Here is an 18,518-nt window from a genome sequence, read left to right on the forward strand (position 1 = left end):
AGGACAACCACAAAGAATGGTATACAGAACTGTGTAGAAAAACCTCAGGTCTGCAGAGACTCCAGGCTGCTCTAATGGTTTTCTGCATGACTTTATCAGGATCTCACATTATCACAGATCTGGACTTTGGATCATTGCAGAACCTTCATTCTTTTCTTTTTCAATAATTCAGTGGGAGGTTTGCTGCTGTGCTTGGGATCATTGTCCTATTGATGACCCAGGTTGGGCCGAGATTTAACGTTAACATTTCACTGTAGAATACTTTGGAGTTCATCAATGGGCACAAGGTGCCCAAACCACCATCCCTCCACAATCATGTTGACAGTCGGTTTGAGATGTTTGCGCTGATATGGTGTATTTGGTTTTCTCCAAACACAGTGCTGTGCACAATGGACAAACATCTCCTCTTTTGTCTAATGTTCAAAAGACATCGTTTCAGAGGTTTTTTGGTTAGCTGCAAACATTAGGTGTGCTGCTATATTCTTTGTAGAGAGCCACTCAAGCCATCTTTGGTATTCATTTCATCTGAACAAGCCCTAAAAAGAACAGTCAGTGATGACTGTCAGCCTCCCTCTGTTTTTATTACCACTGTTTAGGGCTGTTCGATATAATGATATATATCGGATGACGATATAAAAACGTCTGTCGTTTCATTTTACGCTATCGTTTGTTTCGTGGTGTCGCAAAATAAACTGTTTACGGCAATATTTGTTCATGGTTTTGATGTCACTGTAGTGGCTGTATTAGTTTCTTAAAGTTCTCTCTTTCTCTTATATGTAATATAACCACACTATGGATGGACAACCACCTGTTTTTATGCGTTGTCGTTAGCAACAACGACGGTAACACCATCGCGTGTCCGCTTGTTTATGTTCCACATAAACCTTCCACAATAAAGCTCAAGATCCTGTTGAGGCTTTTCAAAATAAACTGCATACTCTTTTGCGTGATTCAGAGTATTTACGGATGAGAATTAAAAAAAAGAGCCTCCGGGTGCTAAAAAATAAACCTTAGACTCAAACGTTAGAACAGGCTTTTCCCCGCAGCACGCCGTGTAATAAATACAAAGAAAACGGCGCCGTTACAACTTATGTCTACAGATGTATCGTTTCATGCATCGGTTAAAACACTCGACTCAGGTACATGACGCGCAGCTGGTAACACTTCCTGCAAGTCGAGCTGCCCGAGATTCACAGAATTTACAGAAAATGTTACATTTTTGTGATTTATATCGTTATCGGGACGATAGATGTCTTATATCGGGATATGAGATTTTGGTCATATCGCACAGCCCTACTTGGATGTTAAACTTCACTGTTACACCTGGTAGAGCAGAATGCTGATCATTTTATTACAGATGAAAGAATTTAGACAGTTTGTAACTCTCAGTGATGGCGCAGTGTTCGTTTGACCCGGAAGCAGCTAATGACGTCATACTTCCAGACCGGATAGTCAGGTGTCCCCCACTGCATAGAGTCCTTTAGTGCATCAGAGAGCAACAGGGAAAAGAATGAAACTTTTTTTGGGTTTTTTTTTAATGACGTTATTCCAAGTTATTCCCACACATAAGATACTGTTGTTGGTTATATTTGTTTCCAGTAGTTTGTTGGCATTGTCACCATTTTCTGTAGTTTGTACTACCAAAACCAACCAGTTTTTCCTTTGATTAACAGCATTATTATTTAATTTCAGATTTGTGCTTTGAACAATTATGAAAACAAGATCACTGGAATAAAACCAATTTAGCTTTTTTCACTACACTTCTTGCTACAGTGCATTTCCACCTCTCCGTGAAAGCTCACACTCATTCACAGTTCAGTGCAGCTCGATTAGATTGAGATTACTAATAGAGAGCCTGTCATTAACTGTATCTATGCAGACAAAGTAAAACTCACCAAGTTTGAATATGAAGAATATAATTTCTCTAAAAGCAATAATTAAGAGTCATATGATAAACCAGTGCTGTCCTTTATTTCACTTGAAGTGGATTCACAATTAATTCTAAATAAAATAGAGACGGGTGTGGGGCAGCTGACTTTATTTTTTTGTGAATAATTGCGTGATAGAAAAAGCAGCCACGGCTTCAAGGCAGGATGAAGGAAACATCTTGTTTCAGAGAGAAGATGAACTGAGGGGCTAGACCAAGGCCATGTATAAGAGAGGGATTATTTTGAAGTGTGAATCATGCAAAGCTCTCTAGTAAAAGTTACGCATAAATGGCTTGTTTCAGGCCGTAACAGGCTAAAGTACTGCAGTAACAACAAGGTGCGCGGCCTTCAAGGGGAACAGCACTCAAGGTCACTGAAACTCCTCTTAGAATAAATCTTTATTAGTCAGTTAATTAATCAATCAGGTCTGTATTGAGGAAAGTGGCAGGTTGGGTCATTTCTGAAGCTGTGGGGGACAGGCGAGTTAAAATTAACTTTATTTCAACACATGAAACTGTGCGTGGCTTAATAGTCACGCAGTGTAATTGAAATATCTGCATGATGATAAGCCGTGAACAATGCAGCGCAAGCATAAACTGCCTCTGAGCTCATATACGGCATCGATTTTCCATCACTTCCCACATACTGGGAGAACAATAAATCAGCCATTTAAAATGTACTGGCCGTCCAGCAGGGTGGGGTGTACCAACCACTGCTTGGCTAGTCAGTGTGACACAGACCCTGTGGTGAAATTCAAAAAGAAAACTTATCTGGGGACAATCAAGGACAGAGAAGTTTAATCGAGGTCTCGGGAATCTCTGCTGGAGCTCAAGCAAAAAGCCAGAAACACCCGGCTCTTTCACGGCCGCTTAATCTTTTCAATCAAAGCTGTGTAAAGGGCCAGGATCAACACTGTGATCAACTCTGTTATGCAATGGCCTCTATCGTCTCCCCTTCACACCCTGGAGCCAACAAATACTGCCAGGAAGGGGAAAAAGAAAATAACGCATTCAGCCATCCATTTATCCATTTGGGTGGTGAACATGAGAATCAATCAGCAGGAGAGCAGATCTCAGTCAACAGATCTTTGTAAGAGCTTTCAGAAGTTGAAGATCACGTCACACCCACAGCTGACAGTGCTGATGCACGAAGCCGATGCTGATTAAAGATGTGACCTGATGAATTATCAACCCGGCTGCTTTTAGGCCTTATTATTGTGAAGTAATTATTCTGTCTCTTTGTGAATTCTTCATTAAAATGAGAGGTTAATGCACAATAAAATATTCACATCACACTTAAGTGGCTTGTGGCTGAGTGAAACTAAATATGACAATGCAAGATCACAGGCAGCGTGCGGCTAATTTAACTCTGTGCACTCGACAAACATCACCCATCATCTCCCTGTGGGGAGAAGAGGCGTCGTGTCAAGCCTGTCACTCTGTTTGGGTGACTGACAGATGGTTGGAGAGCAGGCCTAAGGTGAGGCGCTAAAAACAAACCATAGGGCCTGAAACTCCAGGGGGGAAGAAAGAAAGGAACTCTGAATCAAACAGGTTAAATTCTGACCCGTTTGATCACAAATGCTGCCAAAGCTCAAAAACCCGGATCAAAACAGGTGTCATCCTTAATGTTTTTCTCATCCCTGCTCATCTCTACAGCGCTGCTGCTAAAGGTCTAATCATCTGCATGGGGACAGCTGCTGTCAAACCTAAAAATAACCCACAATCTGTTGTCCGCTGCGAACAAAGCACCCCGAGTGCTGCAGACTGTCCGTCTGGGGGAAAAAATCTGCCAAAACTGCTCAACAGATTCACACATAAAAATCTAACAATGCAGCGCCGGGCAGACGAGACGCGGCCAAACAAACCGAACAAAGTGAAGTGACGTTAGAAGCCCAGCTGCTAAACTGGTCTCAAAGATAAGATGGAGTAAAGTCTATTAATCAAACGGTAAAATTACACATCCAATATTCAGATTCCTGTTTAAGGTAATCTGAATATTACTTAATGTAACTCCCTTTTAAATAATTCAAATGTCTTTATTCTCCTGACATGGCATTATAATAACCTTCGACTTTGTGTTCATCGACAACGAGCGTCCCACTGCTGATGTGCTAACAATGGAAGCCTTAAAACGTGGACACGGTTTAGTAGTCTAGAAGGGTGTTAACAAACACACATGTCAGAAAGCATTGTCCTTTTAGCAGACAATGTTTGTCAAATTTCCAGGAGGGACATGATTAGAAATGCGTATATCAGAGGGACAGCTCAGGCAGGGATGGACAGTGCAGAGGGAGAGCTGATATATTGGGCAAAGGATGGTGAAGCTGGAGCTGCCAGGCATGGATGTGGTGGAGGAAGAAAAGCAGGTGGTTGGTGTGACAGAAGATGACAGAGATAGGGTGAGATGGAGGCCGATGATAGGCTGTGGCAAGCAGCCAAAAAAAAGAAAAAAATGAAGATTTGTTAAACTTGAGTTTAAATCCAAAATCAAAACGAGCACACTTATAACTGTGCAAAGCACTCATTACATTCTCAGGTTAAATGTGACCATGAAAGGAGAATAAACACATTATAAATGTTATTTAACAGAAAGTACCTTGGAGTTAGTTGGTTTTGTTTTCATGCATTACCTGCAAAGAGCAAAATAATATGAATCTCGTAAATGCAGCTCCTGAAGCACTCTTTATCCTCAAAGCTGTTTATGCTGCTTTAAGTACATGATGACCATTTTATCCTGTTTCTGTCTAATCCTGTATATATCGTGCAGTGGAATAAAAGATCAGAACTGTTGTTTTTTCCCCAATATTTCTTTGTTACAGTTATTTTAAGTAATTTCAAATAATGTGTAACGCTTCAGACAGAAACACGTAATGGTACCTTACAACAAAGAAATAATTATACTGTAATTATATTATAAGTAACTTTAAGTAATACATAATTTTTTATGTATTGCAAAACTTAAGGTATTATACAGGAAAGAAGAAATAATTAATTTTTAAGTAAATGTGAAAAAAGTAAACTATGAAAATTATATAAGTAATTTAAGTAGTGCTTAAACTCCTGGTAACTTTGCAGAAAAACAAACAATGTTTCTCCATCTTACACTGTACGTAGATATAATACTGGAAAATATTGTTGAATTATGATTGAAATTCCATTTATTTACGAGGCAGTTACGCTCTTAGTCAGAGGTTGTATAATAAAGTCCTACCAGCTTTTCTATCATCCGTTTTCTAAGATGTCAGTGGGACCAGTATCAATATCACTTCAGCCAATCAGGAGACGGTTAGCTTCGCGGTAGAGTAACGGGACCTAAAACGGCTCGTTTCACTCAGCGGATCAGCTGCAGGGCCTGTGGTATTAAGAATTTTTTAAAAAGAAATGCTTTGAGCGGTGAATCGTACAAAGCCACTCAAGCTCCAAAGGTACAAATGTGGCAGTGGAAATGAGCAGAACAGGGCTCCTTTAAGAGTGTGAGACGAGAACGTCCTTGAAGCTGGTCTGGCTTTAGTTAAGTATTATCTTTAAAACATCAAGGTTACAGAAAGATTCATTTAAATGCACAACTTTGGTATTTTAAGGTGTGTCGTTTGATGCCAGTTTCAATTTAAGAGAATATCTGTCCTCTAAAGTAGATTAAAAAAAAGTGTGACCCATTAGGGTGGATGTGTGCAGGCGGATTGGAAATGCTTTTTAAAAAACATACAGCTGGAAGAGGATATTTCTACCGATGAATAAAGGTGAGACATGTATATTTATCATAAAGCTCGGCCTTTCAGATAGCAATTTTGAGCATGGCTTCCTGGGCGACCTGTCCTAAACTTTGCAACTGAGTGAAAGTGGTGGGTCCCAGAAATAAACTCCCAGTTCAACACAATGGAAGAAGAAGGGCAACTGAGCTCCCAATGCAACACTGAAAAAGACTTCTGGTTCTGTGTGGGGCTGGCTTTGATGGTCCCCTGCAGGCAAAAGAAGAGCTGATAAGAAAGAGTCAATTATTTAGAGTCATCAGTCTGGGTAGTAACTTTAGGCTAGAGCCTCTGACCCCACACAGACCCCAGTGAAGACGCAGGCCAGCCACTGTGAGCCGACCACAGGAGTGTTTTATCCCCCCTAACAGAATTATGACTTATTGAAGATATGAAAGAAAGATCTGATGGACAAAAATACTGTTAAAATTATATTCCTAATAAAAAACAAATAAAAATGTAACAAATTATTACTTGTCAGCTGTAAGCTGATTATGATAAAGATCATATTATTTCTAGTTATTAACACAGTGAAAAATCGAACGCGAGGGGTGTAAGTTTGACTCATTTAGATCGGTGTAATGAACAATAATTACATTTGTGTCATTACATATTGATTGATTGATTGGTAATTTATTTCAACATGTGAACAATATACAAGTACATTTAGAAAAGAAATGAGAGAAAAAAAAATACTATACAAATTACATACATAAAAACATTCTGATTAATTTACATGTTGAAAGGGAGTGGGAAGAAGTATACACTTATTTAATCCCACCCCTGTCCCATAAATTATCAGTGAATATTTAGTCAGCTTCCTTACTGATATAATTTGTAATAAAAATAGTGAACAGATTTCTGATATACTATATACTATAATATCACATCATGAATTTTTTGTTTGTTTGTTTTTAAATAGAGACATTCACTTAATTTAAATATTTTCCTTTTCTTTATAGATCGAGAAGATCATATTTTTATAACTCTTTTTGAACAGTTTTATGTTTGGACATTGCTTTAATTCCATATTCAGTTTGTTCCATAGTTTCACTCCTTGAACAGAAACACAAAAGCCTTTTCTTGTAGTACGTACCTTCATTGTTTTGAAGTTACAAAAACCCCTTAAATTATAACTTCCTTCTTTCAAAAAAAACATACTCTGAATATTACCTGGCAGTTCTTTATTTTTTGCTTTGAATAGAATTTGTGCTGTTTGAAATTTCACTATATCGTCAATTTTCAATATTTCAGACTGCAAAAATAGTGAGTTTGTATGTTCCCTATAACCTGCATTGTGGATGATTCGAATTGCTTTCTTTTGAAGAGTAAAAAGTGAATGTAATGTGGTTTTATAGTTATTGCCCCAGACCTCTGCACAATAGCTTAAGTATGGTGAAACCAGTGAACAGTAGAGAATATGAAGTGATGTTCTGTCGAATACCTGTTTTGCCTTGTTTAGTACTGCAATGCTTCGTGATACTTTGGAATGAATATATCTTACGTGAGCTCTCCAGTTAAGTTTTTCATCTATTATTACCCCCAGAAATTTATTTTCACTGACTCTTTCAATATCAACACCATTTATTTGAATCTTTGCATTTGTATTTAAACTACTATTTCCAAATAACATAAGTTTAGATTTATTCAAATTTAATGATAATTTGTTTTTATCAAGCCAGAACTTCACTTTACTTATTTCATTAGTCATATCATAGATTTATATACAGTTCTCTGCTCCTCTTCATTTCTTCAAAGTGCAACTTTTTGCTATATAAGACTTATTCACATAATCCCATGCATGCCTGCACGCACACACGCACGTGGCATTGCCACTTCAAATTAAATTTTGATAGAAATAAACGTTAAAAGTTAAATCTACTCTTTCGCTGTAAGAACCCTGATGTCAGTTCAAAGCGCTGTAACCGATTTTGTCTTCATCGGGCGGTGACCTCGAGCTCGCACTGAGATGGTTTGCAGCCAGGTGTGAAGTGGCTTGGATTGTGAATTAGCACCTCTGAGTTTGAAGCTACGGGTCTGGAAAAGAGCGGAGGGCCCGCTCAGGGTTGGGTATGAAGTGCTGCCCCAGGTGGAAGAGTCCTTGTCACAGGTGAGGTGAGAGCAGAGTGGGAGACTGACAGATGCAGCATCTGCAGTCATTGTCTACAGTGGTGTGGACGCTGTAACGTCCTACTTCGGTAAAGAGACACCTGAGCATGAAAGTGAATGTGTTAAGTATTAATTAATCTATGTCTCTACCCTCAACAACGGCCACAAGCTGTGTGCAGTGACCAAATTATAGGTTGGCGGATAAAATGTGGCAGAAACGGGCTCCCTCTGAAGGTTGGCTGGGCTCAGTCTTAGAGATAAGAGGAGCTCAGGATAAAGCTGCCACTCCTACAAAAGAGCCAAGTGGACGGCTTTTGGTATCTGAGGATGAAACCTCCTGAACACCACCTAGCTGAGCACTTTCCAACTGCGGTGGGACCTCGACATACACAGCACTGCTGGAGAGATTGTATCTCTCAGCTGGCTTGGAAACAACTGCTTGCACGGTTAGTTTGGTTTAGTTTGGTTTGGTGGTTGGACAGCATGTTTCACGCCTTTCCTAAACAATACTCCATTGTTGCAAGTTTGAAATGAGTCCACAGACAGCACGGTTTTCTTTTCAAGCATTTCAAAGGAACGGACAAAACCGCAGAGTAGCTGTTATTAGTTAATGAGAGTCTCATATATTTATATACATATTTCTGTTATTACTTAGCCATAAAAATCTTTTTTTCTTGTCTCACATAATCATGATTGATTCTAACGAAACTGTTAAATTAGTCTGCAAAACTGCAACTGTAAACGAAAAGTCCGGAGATCACAAGTCAGCATTATTTAAATTAGTTTTATATAACAAGAAGCTTCACCCCAAAGGAGACAAAGGAGAGAAAAGTTCATTTATTAGGAAATTATTTTGTCTGCTCATTCTGTTAAATATAAGCAAGGACTGGACGAAGAGCGAGAGAGAGAGGAGAGAGGCGAGGCTCCAAAATTATTCAGGAGAAGATCAGCACATCGATCACTGTCTCAGTGCAAAGTTAAAGCTCGAGTGGAAATCACAGTTAAGACTTCAAGGACACAAAACACTTCCTGTGGGCAGCCGAGGTGGGGGTGTGCAGGGTGTCGGGGGAAGTTTGAGTGAAGAAGAGAACAGAAAATGTTGTTAAGATCAGAGTCTGACAGAAATGGAGGCTGGGCACATTACGCCTTGTTCTTATGGGAGATAAAAATATCCATGCAGGGTGTACGAACATGGGCTGCTTGGGCCAAAAGAATATTTTTATCTGGTGCCCAGTGAAGTCATCACTGTGGAATACTGTTCCCTGGAAAACATCCTGTACTTGCACTGCTGAACAAACAGTTTCTATTCAAACCTCTTGTACTGTCTTTGCTTTTTATGCTGGAAACAACAAAGTCCACAAACTCTCACTGACACCCGTTTTTCCTCGCATGTGGTTCCCACATTTAACTACTGTCATGCTGTTTGTAAATGCGACTTGACTGAGACACATCGAGCTGAACAGAACCTGAGGGGACCATGAACTAAGGGGTTAGCAGGAAATTTGGGGCTTGTTAGTATCTCAAATGTCCAGAGCTGCAGTTTTAACTCCACAGGAAATACAAAATTGTCACATATTATTGTAATAAAGAGTTAATGAATAAACAAAGTTGGGTAGGAAATGCAAACTATATGCAACACATTGCATGTGATGCAGAAAATCCATAAATATATTTTTATGTTTACTGATAAAAAGCTGCAGCAATTAGAAAATGGATCAGTTAATCTTTAGACTATTTTCCAAGAATATTCAATCCATAAAATTAATTTCGCTTTGATCTGGCCACAAATTGATTTCCACATCTCCTTCATTAGGGTATGAGACAGACCTGAACGCACTCACTAGCCTGTCCTGTGTAAATAAATGAGACACAAACCAGCCCTGAGAAAGTCCTGAGTGGTAAAATAATACATATTAATCCATGAATTCAGAAGAGTGCTGGTTTTCTGCAAACGTTGTTCTCTTGATTTGCTCTGGGTCTCTTTTTTTTATGACTGAAACAAGCGGCATGCATTTTGTGCAAAGGAAGAGTCAAGTATCTGCTTTTTATGTTACAGCCTGAAGCAGAAAGCCTGACCACAGGACAGCTGCCTCCTTCATCAAAGACCCACCTCCAACATGGACTGTTCACACTTCTACCCTCGTGTGGAGGTATGAAAGTGTGAAATCTAAGATCTGCAGACTAAAGAACTCTTTCTTCCTGCTGCCATTAAACAGAAGTTAATCTTGGCCTACTTTCATCTGCTACTGTCTGCATTTCTCACTTTGCACACTCACAGCTGTCTACTGCACATACAGCTGATCAAGTACTCCAAACTGCATAAATATCCACAATATGCACATAACTCACGGGAGGTCAGATTCTTTCATTTTATTTCTATAGTTCTATTTTTTGCACATATGTGATTTTATAACCGTTTTTAATTATAATTTATTCTATTTATCTGTTTTATATGTGGATTTTGCTGTTTGCCATCTGTTGTGGACATCAGTGGAAGAATTGCACAATTGTACAGGGACTGGTAAATGGTAAATGGACTGGTTCTTATATAGCGCTTTTCTACTCTTCTGAGCACTCAAAGCGCTTTACACAACTTGTGCATTCACCCCTTCACACCAGCACATTTTTCCTAGGTGCTTTCTAACTGACATTCACACACATTCATACTCCGATGGACGCATCGGAGAGCAATTTGAGCTACAGCCACCCAGGGAAATGACAATAACACTTTGAAACCAAATTGAAAAGCCTGGTTAGGTTGAACCAACACAGCAAGATGTATTCTGTTGTTGCCAACTTTCTCAATTAGATTTTTAAAAACATGTTTAATATTTGCAAAAACCGCACAGGAGACACACAGAGAAATGTGAAAGCTGTCCACTTCTGTGCACATTTCAGCCAGAAGACAAACCAAAAGAACAAAGTACTGCATGTCCACTGATCCAGAGGATACTTTCAGCTGCTATGAATACAGGCGTGGCTTTAAACTGTCACACCTTTTTGGTGTGTCCCGAACAAAAAACCCTATAAATGAATCTTTAGTTGGTAGTAGGGCTGCCACGATTTGTCGACTAGTCACGATTACGTCGACTATTAAAATCGTAGTCGACGTGTCGTTTGAAGCTTTGTAAGATCGCAAAAGACACAGGAATAATAGCAGGATTTAAGAGTGTAATAACGGACTGAAACAGAAGATGGCAGCACAGCATGTACAAGGATACCAGCTGCCGTTAAACCCCGAAGAAGAAGAAGCAGCTGTGTCCCAGAATTCATAGCGCGGCCCAGCTTAGTTTCCAACAATGGCGGTAGCTAGTTAGTTTTAATATTACTCTTATTATTCTTTCTGGGTCACAAAATAAACGTTTAACATATTTTCAGGCGAGAATGTAGCTGTGTAAACCTCAAATATCGGCTCAGTTTATCAGGACACCGCATATTTTCAAAAGCGCTCCGACGTTTTCAGAGACGTCTGTTACCCACTAGCTCGATAGCTAGCCGGGGGCTAGGTCACTAGCGCCGTGAGAACACCGGACTCCTGGCAAATTGTTTTCAAACCCACCACCGTCTTTCGCGACTCAGGTTAAATATATATGAGTCACTTAGATAAATTAAAAATGTTGTTGTTTGGCTTTTTTTTTTTTTTTTTTTTGTATTTTATTTGTTCCTGAGTAAATCGGTTTGGCTGAGATTAAAGTTATAGTTTTTGCACAGCTGAATAAACGTCAAGCAGACAGCTGATTATCAGAAGTGTGAGATGCTCGAGAATATACTCCAGTGTCCTGTTATATTTTAGATAGCAAGGAGTTTATTAAACTTTACCGAAACAATCTGCAAATTTCATTAAAATTGAATAAACTATCATCTTGTCTTTATTTTTAGTTAGCACCTTAAAAGCTTAAAGCTGTAAGCTAATGATAGTTATATAAGAGCAGATGCTGCTGGTGCAATAAGCTGTAGTTTTACGTCCAGTGATGGTTGCTGCATTTTATTTTTGAAGGACTTTTTGTTTATTTTGGATGATGATGATGATCTGATTAGTCGACTAATCGCATAAATAATCGGTGACTAGTCGACTATCAAAATAATCGTTTGTGGCAGCCCTAGTTGGTAGCTTGCACTGGTTAGTTGGGTGTTGGAGGGATTTGTCAGAGCAGCTACAGTCTGCCAGCTCTCCACAGTTTGGCCTTGGTCCTAACATTTTGAGGTCAACTGACTGTGGCTGCAGAACTGGGCTAAGTTCCACTTCCTGAGGCTTGAAAAGTGACCGTTAGCTGGAAACTGATAAAAGTACCGTAGGTTAAAAAATGAATAAATAAACACTTACCAGAAACACCCGGTACGCATCTTTCCTCGTGACAGAGCCCCAGCACGGATCTGTGTCGTTGTACTTGACACTTCCAGCGCTGCAGGAGTGGTTTCCACTGCAGGCAATCACAAAAAAAGAGCTTCATGTTAAACCCCGTCACCTGTCGGCTGTGTGAAACAAACAAACTGTCACCGCAGCTCTAACTCTGACGCACAAACTTTTATCAAAGGTTTAATTTAAAATGTCTGTGTTTACACAGACGAAGATTTCCACTGAAGGAAAAGCTTTAGAGCGTATCGCTTAAGAGCGATCACTAAGCCTGTCATTGTTGCGTAACATAGCAAGCGTTAGGAAAATCATCTAGTTCTGTCAGTGTTACTCGGAGGTCTCCAGTTTGTGCCTTCAGGCGAGGCAAACTGCCTCTGAAGTCTCAGTTACAGCTCACATTTGTTCTAGCTGGAAGGTTAGCAAGGTTGGCACCAGAGTGAGGAGAATTTAATACAATGAGACAGCATCAGCATGCCAAACCCCTGGACAGGATGGAGAGGTCAGTTTTGTCATAACACCAATTAGAAGAGGGAAGGACACGTTAAATACGAGGGGGGGCATCCCTTATATGGTCACGAGGAGAAGCCATGAACTTAAAGCGAGAAAGATGGGAGAAAGAACGACTTTTTCAGACAGATGAACGGAGGCGCTGCACCAAGGCCCAGTTTAAGAGAAACAAGGAACATTTTGAACAGGAAATCATGCAAAGCTACCCTAGCAGAGTCAAAGAACAAAGACATGGAGCTGAAAATGAGAACCACAGGTCCCCTTTAAGCACATGTAGCATGTTTTTCCTTCTGCTTCTATTTTGGCTTGTGTTTTAAAGCCACCACACCTGTTTCCTCTACAGTGGCCCTTTTTTGCCCCTCTCCAAAAGCCTGAATGTTTACCAAGGGTTGGATTGTTCCCCCATTAATAGCTGAGAATAGACTGCTCTCAGACAGCTCGGTTTTACACTGCTGCTGCTGCCATGTTGGTTTATTTCACTGAAATAAATCAGTTAATAAAGGACTGTGCATTATAGCTTCCTTAAAACTCCTTTGAAACTGCCTGAAACTATTAAAAACATCACTGTCAGAAACTGTCACAATCCACAAATAATAAAAAAAAAAACACTGAAGGCAGAATGACTATTTCTGTGATCTGGGCTCTGAAGGGCTCAGTCCACTATAACTATATATGAAATACCTCATTTTCACCCAGACACTCGCAATAAAAACCTTTCTGGAAGCAAATCAACACGACTCAGTCGCCAGCAGCACCGGTATGAGGTGAGCAGGCCTAAAAGTGAGAGCGAGGCTTTATTGTCTTAATCTCGGGTTCAGCAGGTCACAACAGGACTAAAGAGAAAGGACAGAGGAGCCAATGAGAAGACGGGCGTGCTTCATTGTGCCAAAAGTAAAAGCACAAAGGTTATGAATACTTTTCATGAAGAATATCACAAGTAATCCCCAATTTTCAGATTCGTATTTTTAAGCTTGGACTCTACTTGAGCAGCTTTGCCACTTTAGCCCCACCCCCTTTAAGGCTGCACCTCCTATTAGCCAACTTTGTGATTGGCTGCCCCTCAAAGAAATGTTCTGAGTGCCAGGTGGGCGGGGTTTCTGCACTCAAAGTGGAACAAACGGTTTTTGCAAAATAATGTTTAATGAAGGCGTAATTTCAGCAAAATAGCTAAATATTTATTACACTACTACACTACTGTCCAAATTAATTTGAGTAAATAAATGAATACAGTTTCAATAATACAATATTAAACTGAGTATTTATGCCCTTTCATTTTTGTTACAAAGTCAATACCCATAAAAGAACTGAGACTAATACTTATCAATAGTCCCGATAAGATTCTACAGCAGCACCCGTTTCCAAACAATAGGAACAAATTAGAAGTGAAGTTAAACCACAACAGAAATTTCCACGTGTTCACAAAAACAGGAGGCTGCTCCCAGGAAAATGCTTTGGAGCGCCTCACTTCATGTCTCAAAGCAAAATGGGGCTTGCAGCAGAGAGGGGCCTTGTTGCTTAATGTTAATTAATTCTGTACAACTTCACAAGCACCTCCTATGAACTGGCTCTATGAAGTCCAGCGAGTAGAAGCTCCTGAGTATTTATGAGTCTGACCGGAATGAAATCACTAAAGTGAGAAGAGATTACCTGTACATACACTGACCTCTATGGTTGGAAACATTAGTCTCTATATTAATCATGGCTAAGGACAAGCAGAGTAGGTCTACTTCTAATATAATCTCGTTATTTCGAAATAAATCCAAAAATAATCCTACCAGGCAACTTCCATCAGCGATATCGGCACAGCTGCTGCGTAGATGGCCAGGTCTCCATAAAGATAGACTATGATGCAGATGTAGAACATATTGACGCCAACTGAAAGACAAAAACAAAGACATTAATATATTAATGAGTCAGGGATGCATTGTACTCAGTGCTGAGAAAAGCTACGGACGTTAGGCATGACCAAATTCTGACAAATGGTTTGGTCAACCCAATCAAAGGACCTTATCTTGGTCTCGTCTTGTAGTCTCAGACAAATGCTCAGAATGAAATGAGGATTAATTCAAATTTGATCCTTCAATCTGGGTCCAGAGCCTCACTACAAGACATCCGTCCAGGTCCAAGTTTGAGTCAGGGGGCAGTGGTTTAAACAGAGTGTCAAGACCTCCCCCCTACCCAACTTCTCCAGCTCTACCAGGAGACACTAAGGCAAGGGTGGGAAACTCCAGGCCTCAAAGACCGTTGTCCTGCAGGTTTAAGATCTCACCAAGAGTCACACCTGAATCAAATAATTAGTTCATTACCAGGCCTCTGCAGAACTTCAACACATGCTGAGGAGGTAATTTAGCCATTTAAATCAGCTGCATTGGATCAAGGGCATGTCTAAAAAGATCTCATCTCCTGGGTCTGCACCGGGGCCTCCCCCAGCAAGAACACCTCACCTAGGAAGAACCCAGCAGGCATCATGGTCAACTGACTCCTCGAAACTCTGAGCTGCTCCTAAAGGACCGAGCTCCTCACCCTCTCGCTAAGATGAGACATCCTTCAAAGGAAGCTCAGTTCCACCTCTTGTCTCAGCATCTCATTCTTCCCCTAACCAAAGTGGATGGAGACTGACCTGTAAATCAACAACTCTGCTTTCATGGTCAGCTCTCCTTTCACAACAACAGACCAGTATGACATCCATGCACTGTGGAAACTACCTACAACTAAGGATACTCAAAACTGCCATAAATATACAGTCTACATGATGGGATATTTATGTTTGAGGACAGGAGTCTTTTTCAGAGTTTCACATAGAAGGTAGTGCGTTGATGGACGGTTGGTTTCCAGGCTCGGTGAGGTGTTTAAGGACAACTTGGATCCAAACTGAGTGCAGATGGCAACTCCACCATCAGGGATTAACAGGCAGGCGGCAGACACGGGGACAGAGCCATCACAGTCTGGTGTGGGTCACTCCTGTGTGTACGTACCACTCCCCATTAAAGCTTATAATTTGGCAATTACGTTTGTGTGACGCAGACAATCTTTACAGATCACCAAAGCACGGCTGGTTTCTCCACGTGAATAAAAACAAAGTAACACGAGATCAATAAGTGACAAGGAGACGCATTTTTCATTTTTAGCGTCCGTCTCAACATTTCATCATGAAATATGAGCGACGGACCACGAGTGTGAAACTTTGCCATCTCTATTAAAATGTACTCTCATCTACACCTCTGCTCATTACATCCCTCCATCCCTTTTCTGGGACAGCGGCCTGCACGGCATAGGCACGTCTTACTGGTTCAATGAAATATATTAATAGCGTTAATTAAAAAAACTAATCGGGGAATTTTCCTCATCAGCCTGTACTCTTTACAAGTTCTTTAACCATCTGTTCTCCTCTCGCCATGCAGCCAAGATCGAGAGCTTTCACCAGCAGACACATCAACACGGTGCCCCACACATCCATCATCCTCTTGAATTCTTAGAAGGGGTTTCGACCGTCCAACCGGACCCCTCAGCTAATTCATTACTGCCAAGGAAATTAGAGCATACAGTCGATTAAAAAGAAATAAAAGTTGACAGATTTACGGCTTTAAGGGCTACACTGCTTCTTTTATGGCTGAGGGTGCCCATCAAACAGTTAAATTAAGCAGTGACAGAAGTTGAAAACACGAGGAAGTGGCAGCCTAATAAACAACCATTCATCTCGTTGTAATTAAAGCTGTCAGCTGACTCACAACAGTCAGAATGCAACATTAGAGTCTGGAGCCCTAAAAGAGTAATCCGAGTCTAATTTAGCCCAGACTCTATTAGAGTGTGCTGGTTATTATCATTATAAGAAAATGAAACAATTAATCATGTGGTCAATACAGTGTCAAAATGGAACACACCCATTACATTTTAACAGCATATGTACTACATATGTCATGGTGAACGGCTCGTTCTGTTAAGAACAAAGACGCAGACCCATGAAACATAAACAGGACTACAAAGGCCTGCACAAAGAACACCCTTACTGCAATTAAAAGGGGAGCAGCAGCCAGGTGCTGCTATCAAATGCACTTCATTAATTAATCACCAGTAAATGTGAGAACCTCTATAAAAGCTGTAGTTTTGGCAGCCAAAGATCTGACCGTGCAAAAAACCCAAGAACTGCATCTCAGACTTCACAGGCCTCAGTTAGCACGTTAAAGGTCAAAGTTCATGAAAGCACAATTAGAAAAGTCTGCACAAGTACGGCTTGTTTGAAAAAAAACATGGCAGTATGGACAAACCGCAAGACCTCTGGAACAATGTCCTTTAAAGAGATGAGACCGAATTGGAGACAACTGACGATAATGCACAGCACCACAATCAGAGGAAACCAAACACAGAACATCAATAACAACACCTCATACAAAGGTGATGGTTAGAGCACCTTGCAGCCACTGAGTCGCCCATAAACTCTTCAAGTGTTAAAGCTTGGTCCAAACTGGATCATAAAACAGGACAATGATCTCAAGCGCAAATCTACAGCAGAAAAGCTGAAAAAGAATAAAAGGTGCAGTCTTCCAAAATCCAGACCTCAACCTGAGCTCCACAAAGCTGCAAACCTCTATGACCTGAAGCAGCGCTGTAAAGAAGAAGGATGTGACAGACTGATGAAGTCATATAGAAAACTGTTACTTCAAATCATTGCTGCTAAATGTGGTTCTGCATGCTGCTGGAATATGGTGTGAGCTTAGACGTTAACCTGCTTGCTTTGTCTGCACTGAGTCTGGCTTTCACACCAAGGTCACTGCGCCTTCATATTCTAATACTACAGAAAGTACAGGTGCAGGAATTAAATGGCAGATATTTCCACACAGTCCCAAGTTCAGAGTCTGCTGCAAACTAACGAAGCACTGTGGTCAGCACCTCGCATTACGATGGCCTAAAAATGTCCGGGTTCAGACTGGACAGCCATTAATAATTTGATCATGGATGAGACTTATCATTGAGAAACAGGTAGCAGGGTATTCTGCTGCTGCAGTCGGTAAATGATAGAAAGGCGAGCGCTCCACATGACCACGGGCGTGCAGGCCTTCGCTGCACCGCAACTAATTTTTCCCAATTACTCCGAGCCGCAGGCACGCGGGCTACAAAATGGGCCTTCGTGTAGGAGCTGAGGACTCCGTGTAGCTGTGAAACATCGCCGCCATCCATCAGCACATTTCCTCTGACTGACAGCAGACATGAAAACCTGCCCGGGAGGAACTGAGAGAACAGCACAAAGACCACATTTAGTTAAGACTACAAGGAGACTTTGGAGGGATTTAATACCATTTAAGTCCTAAAAGGAATGGGATAATATTTTATTCGTACTCTAGTACTAAGCCACCTGTGGCCTGCTCTTTAAGGTGAAGCAGTTTGGTTTTGTGATGCCTGAAAATGAGCTGTCATCTTATGGAAAACCTCTGAAATAAAAGGAAGAAAGAGAATATTAACTTTTATTCGGACCTCAGTAGTCGCCTTCTCCTCAGATTCCAGTTCTATCAAAGGGAAATTCTGATGAACACAAACTACAAACAGTCGCTAATCAAACCGATTGACGGCTTGACATATTTATCATGTAGAAAAACTGAGACGTGCTGCTGAAATTGCATTTTTGTATCTTATATTAGTATACTCCAGGGATGAATGTGTAGTTACCCGTCTTTACACTCACAGAAAGAGGAGTTTCACTCGTCCAGCTGTATGTGGCCATCGATGTGAAATGAGTTTGACATCCCAGCGCTAAACAATCACTAATCTCTCAGATTAACATCTGGAGAATATCTCCCTTCTAAGTCGGAGCAGAAGTTAGTCAGTTGCTGTGTCATTCTCGTGTAACCAGCGACACAATAACAAAAACAGTAAC

General features: G+C 40.6%; 1 protein-coding gene across 2 annotated transcripts in view; it reads right to left on the reverse strand.

Annotated features, from left to right (window-relative positions):
- slc38a12 (solute carrier family 38 member 12) overlaps positions 1 to 18,518 on the reverse strand; it is a 75,652-nt gene that overhangs the window by 39,280 nt on the left and 17,854 nt on the right. For both annotated transcript variants that reach the window (XM_086290149.1, XM_086290148.1), the window contains exons 7-8: positions 14,425 to 14,524; positions 12,113 to 12,209 (exon numbers count right to left, since the gene is read on the reverse strand). In XM_086290149.1, coding sequence (XP_086146275.1) covers positions 12,113 to 12,209; positions 14,425 to 14,524 — 197 coding nt within the window. The remainder of the gene's footprint in view (positions 1 to 12,112; positions 12,210 to 14,424; positions 14,525 to 18,518) is intronic.

Source organism: Aulonocara sp. 'chitande type north' Nkhata Bay, linkage group LG4 (genome assembly GCF_057382095.1).
Source record: "Aulonocara sp. 'chitande type north' Nkhata Bay isolate Kocher_YH1m ecotype deep benthic linkage group LG4, A_spYH_male_GT1.1, whole genome shotgun sequence".
Classification (NCBI taxonomy): domain Eukaryota; kingdom Metazoa; phylum Chordata; class Actinopteri; order Cichliformes; family Cichlidae; genus Aulonocara; species Aulonocara sp. 'chitande type north' Nkhata Bay.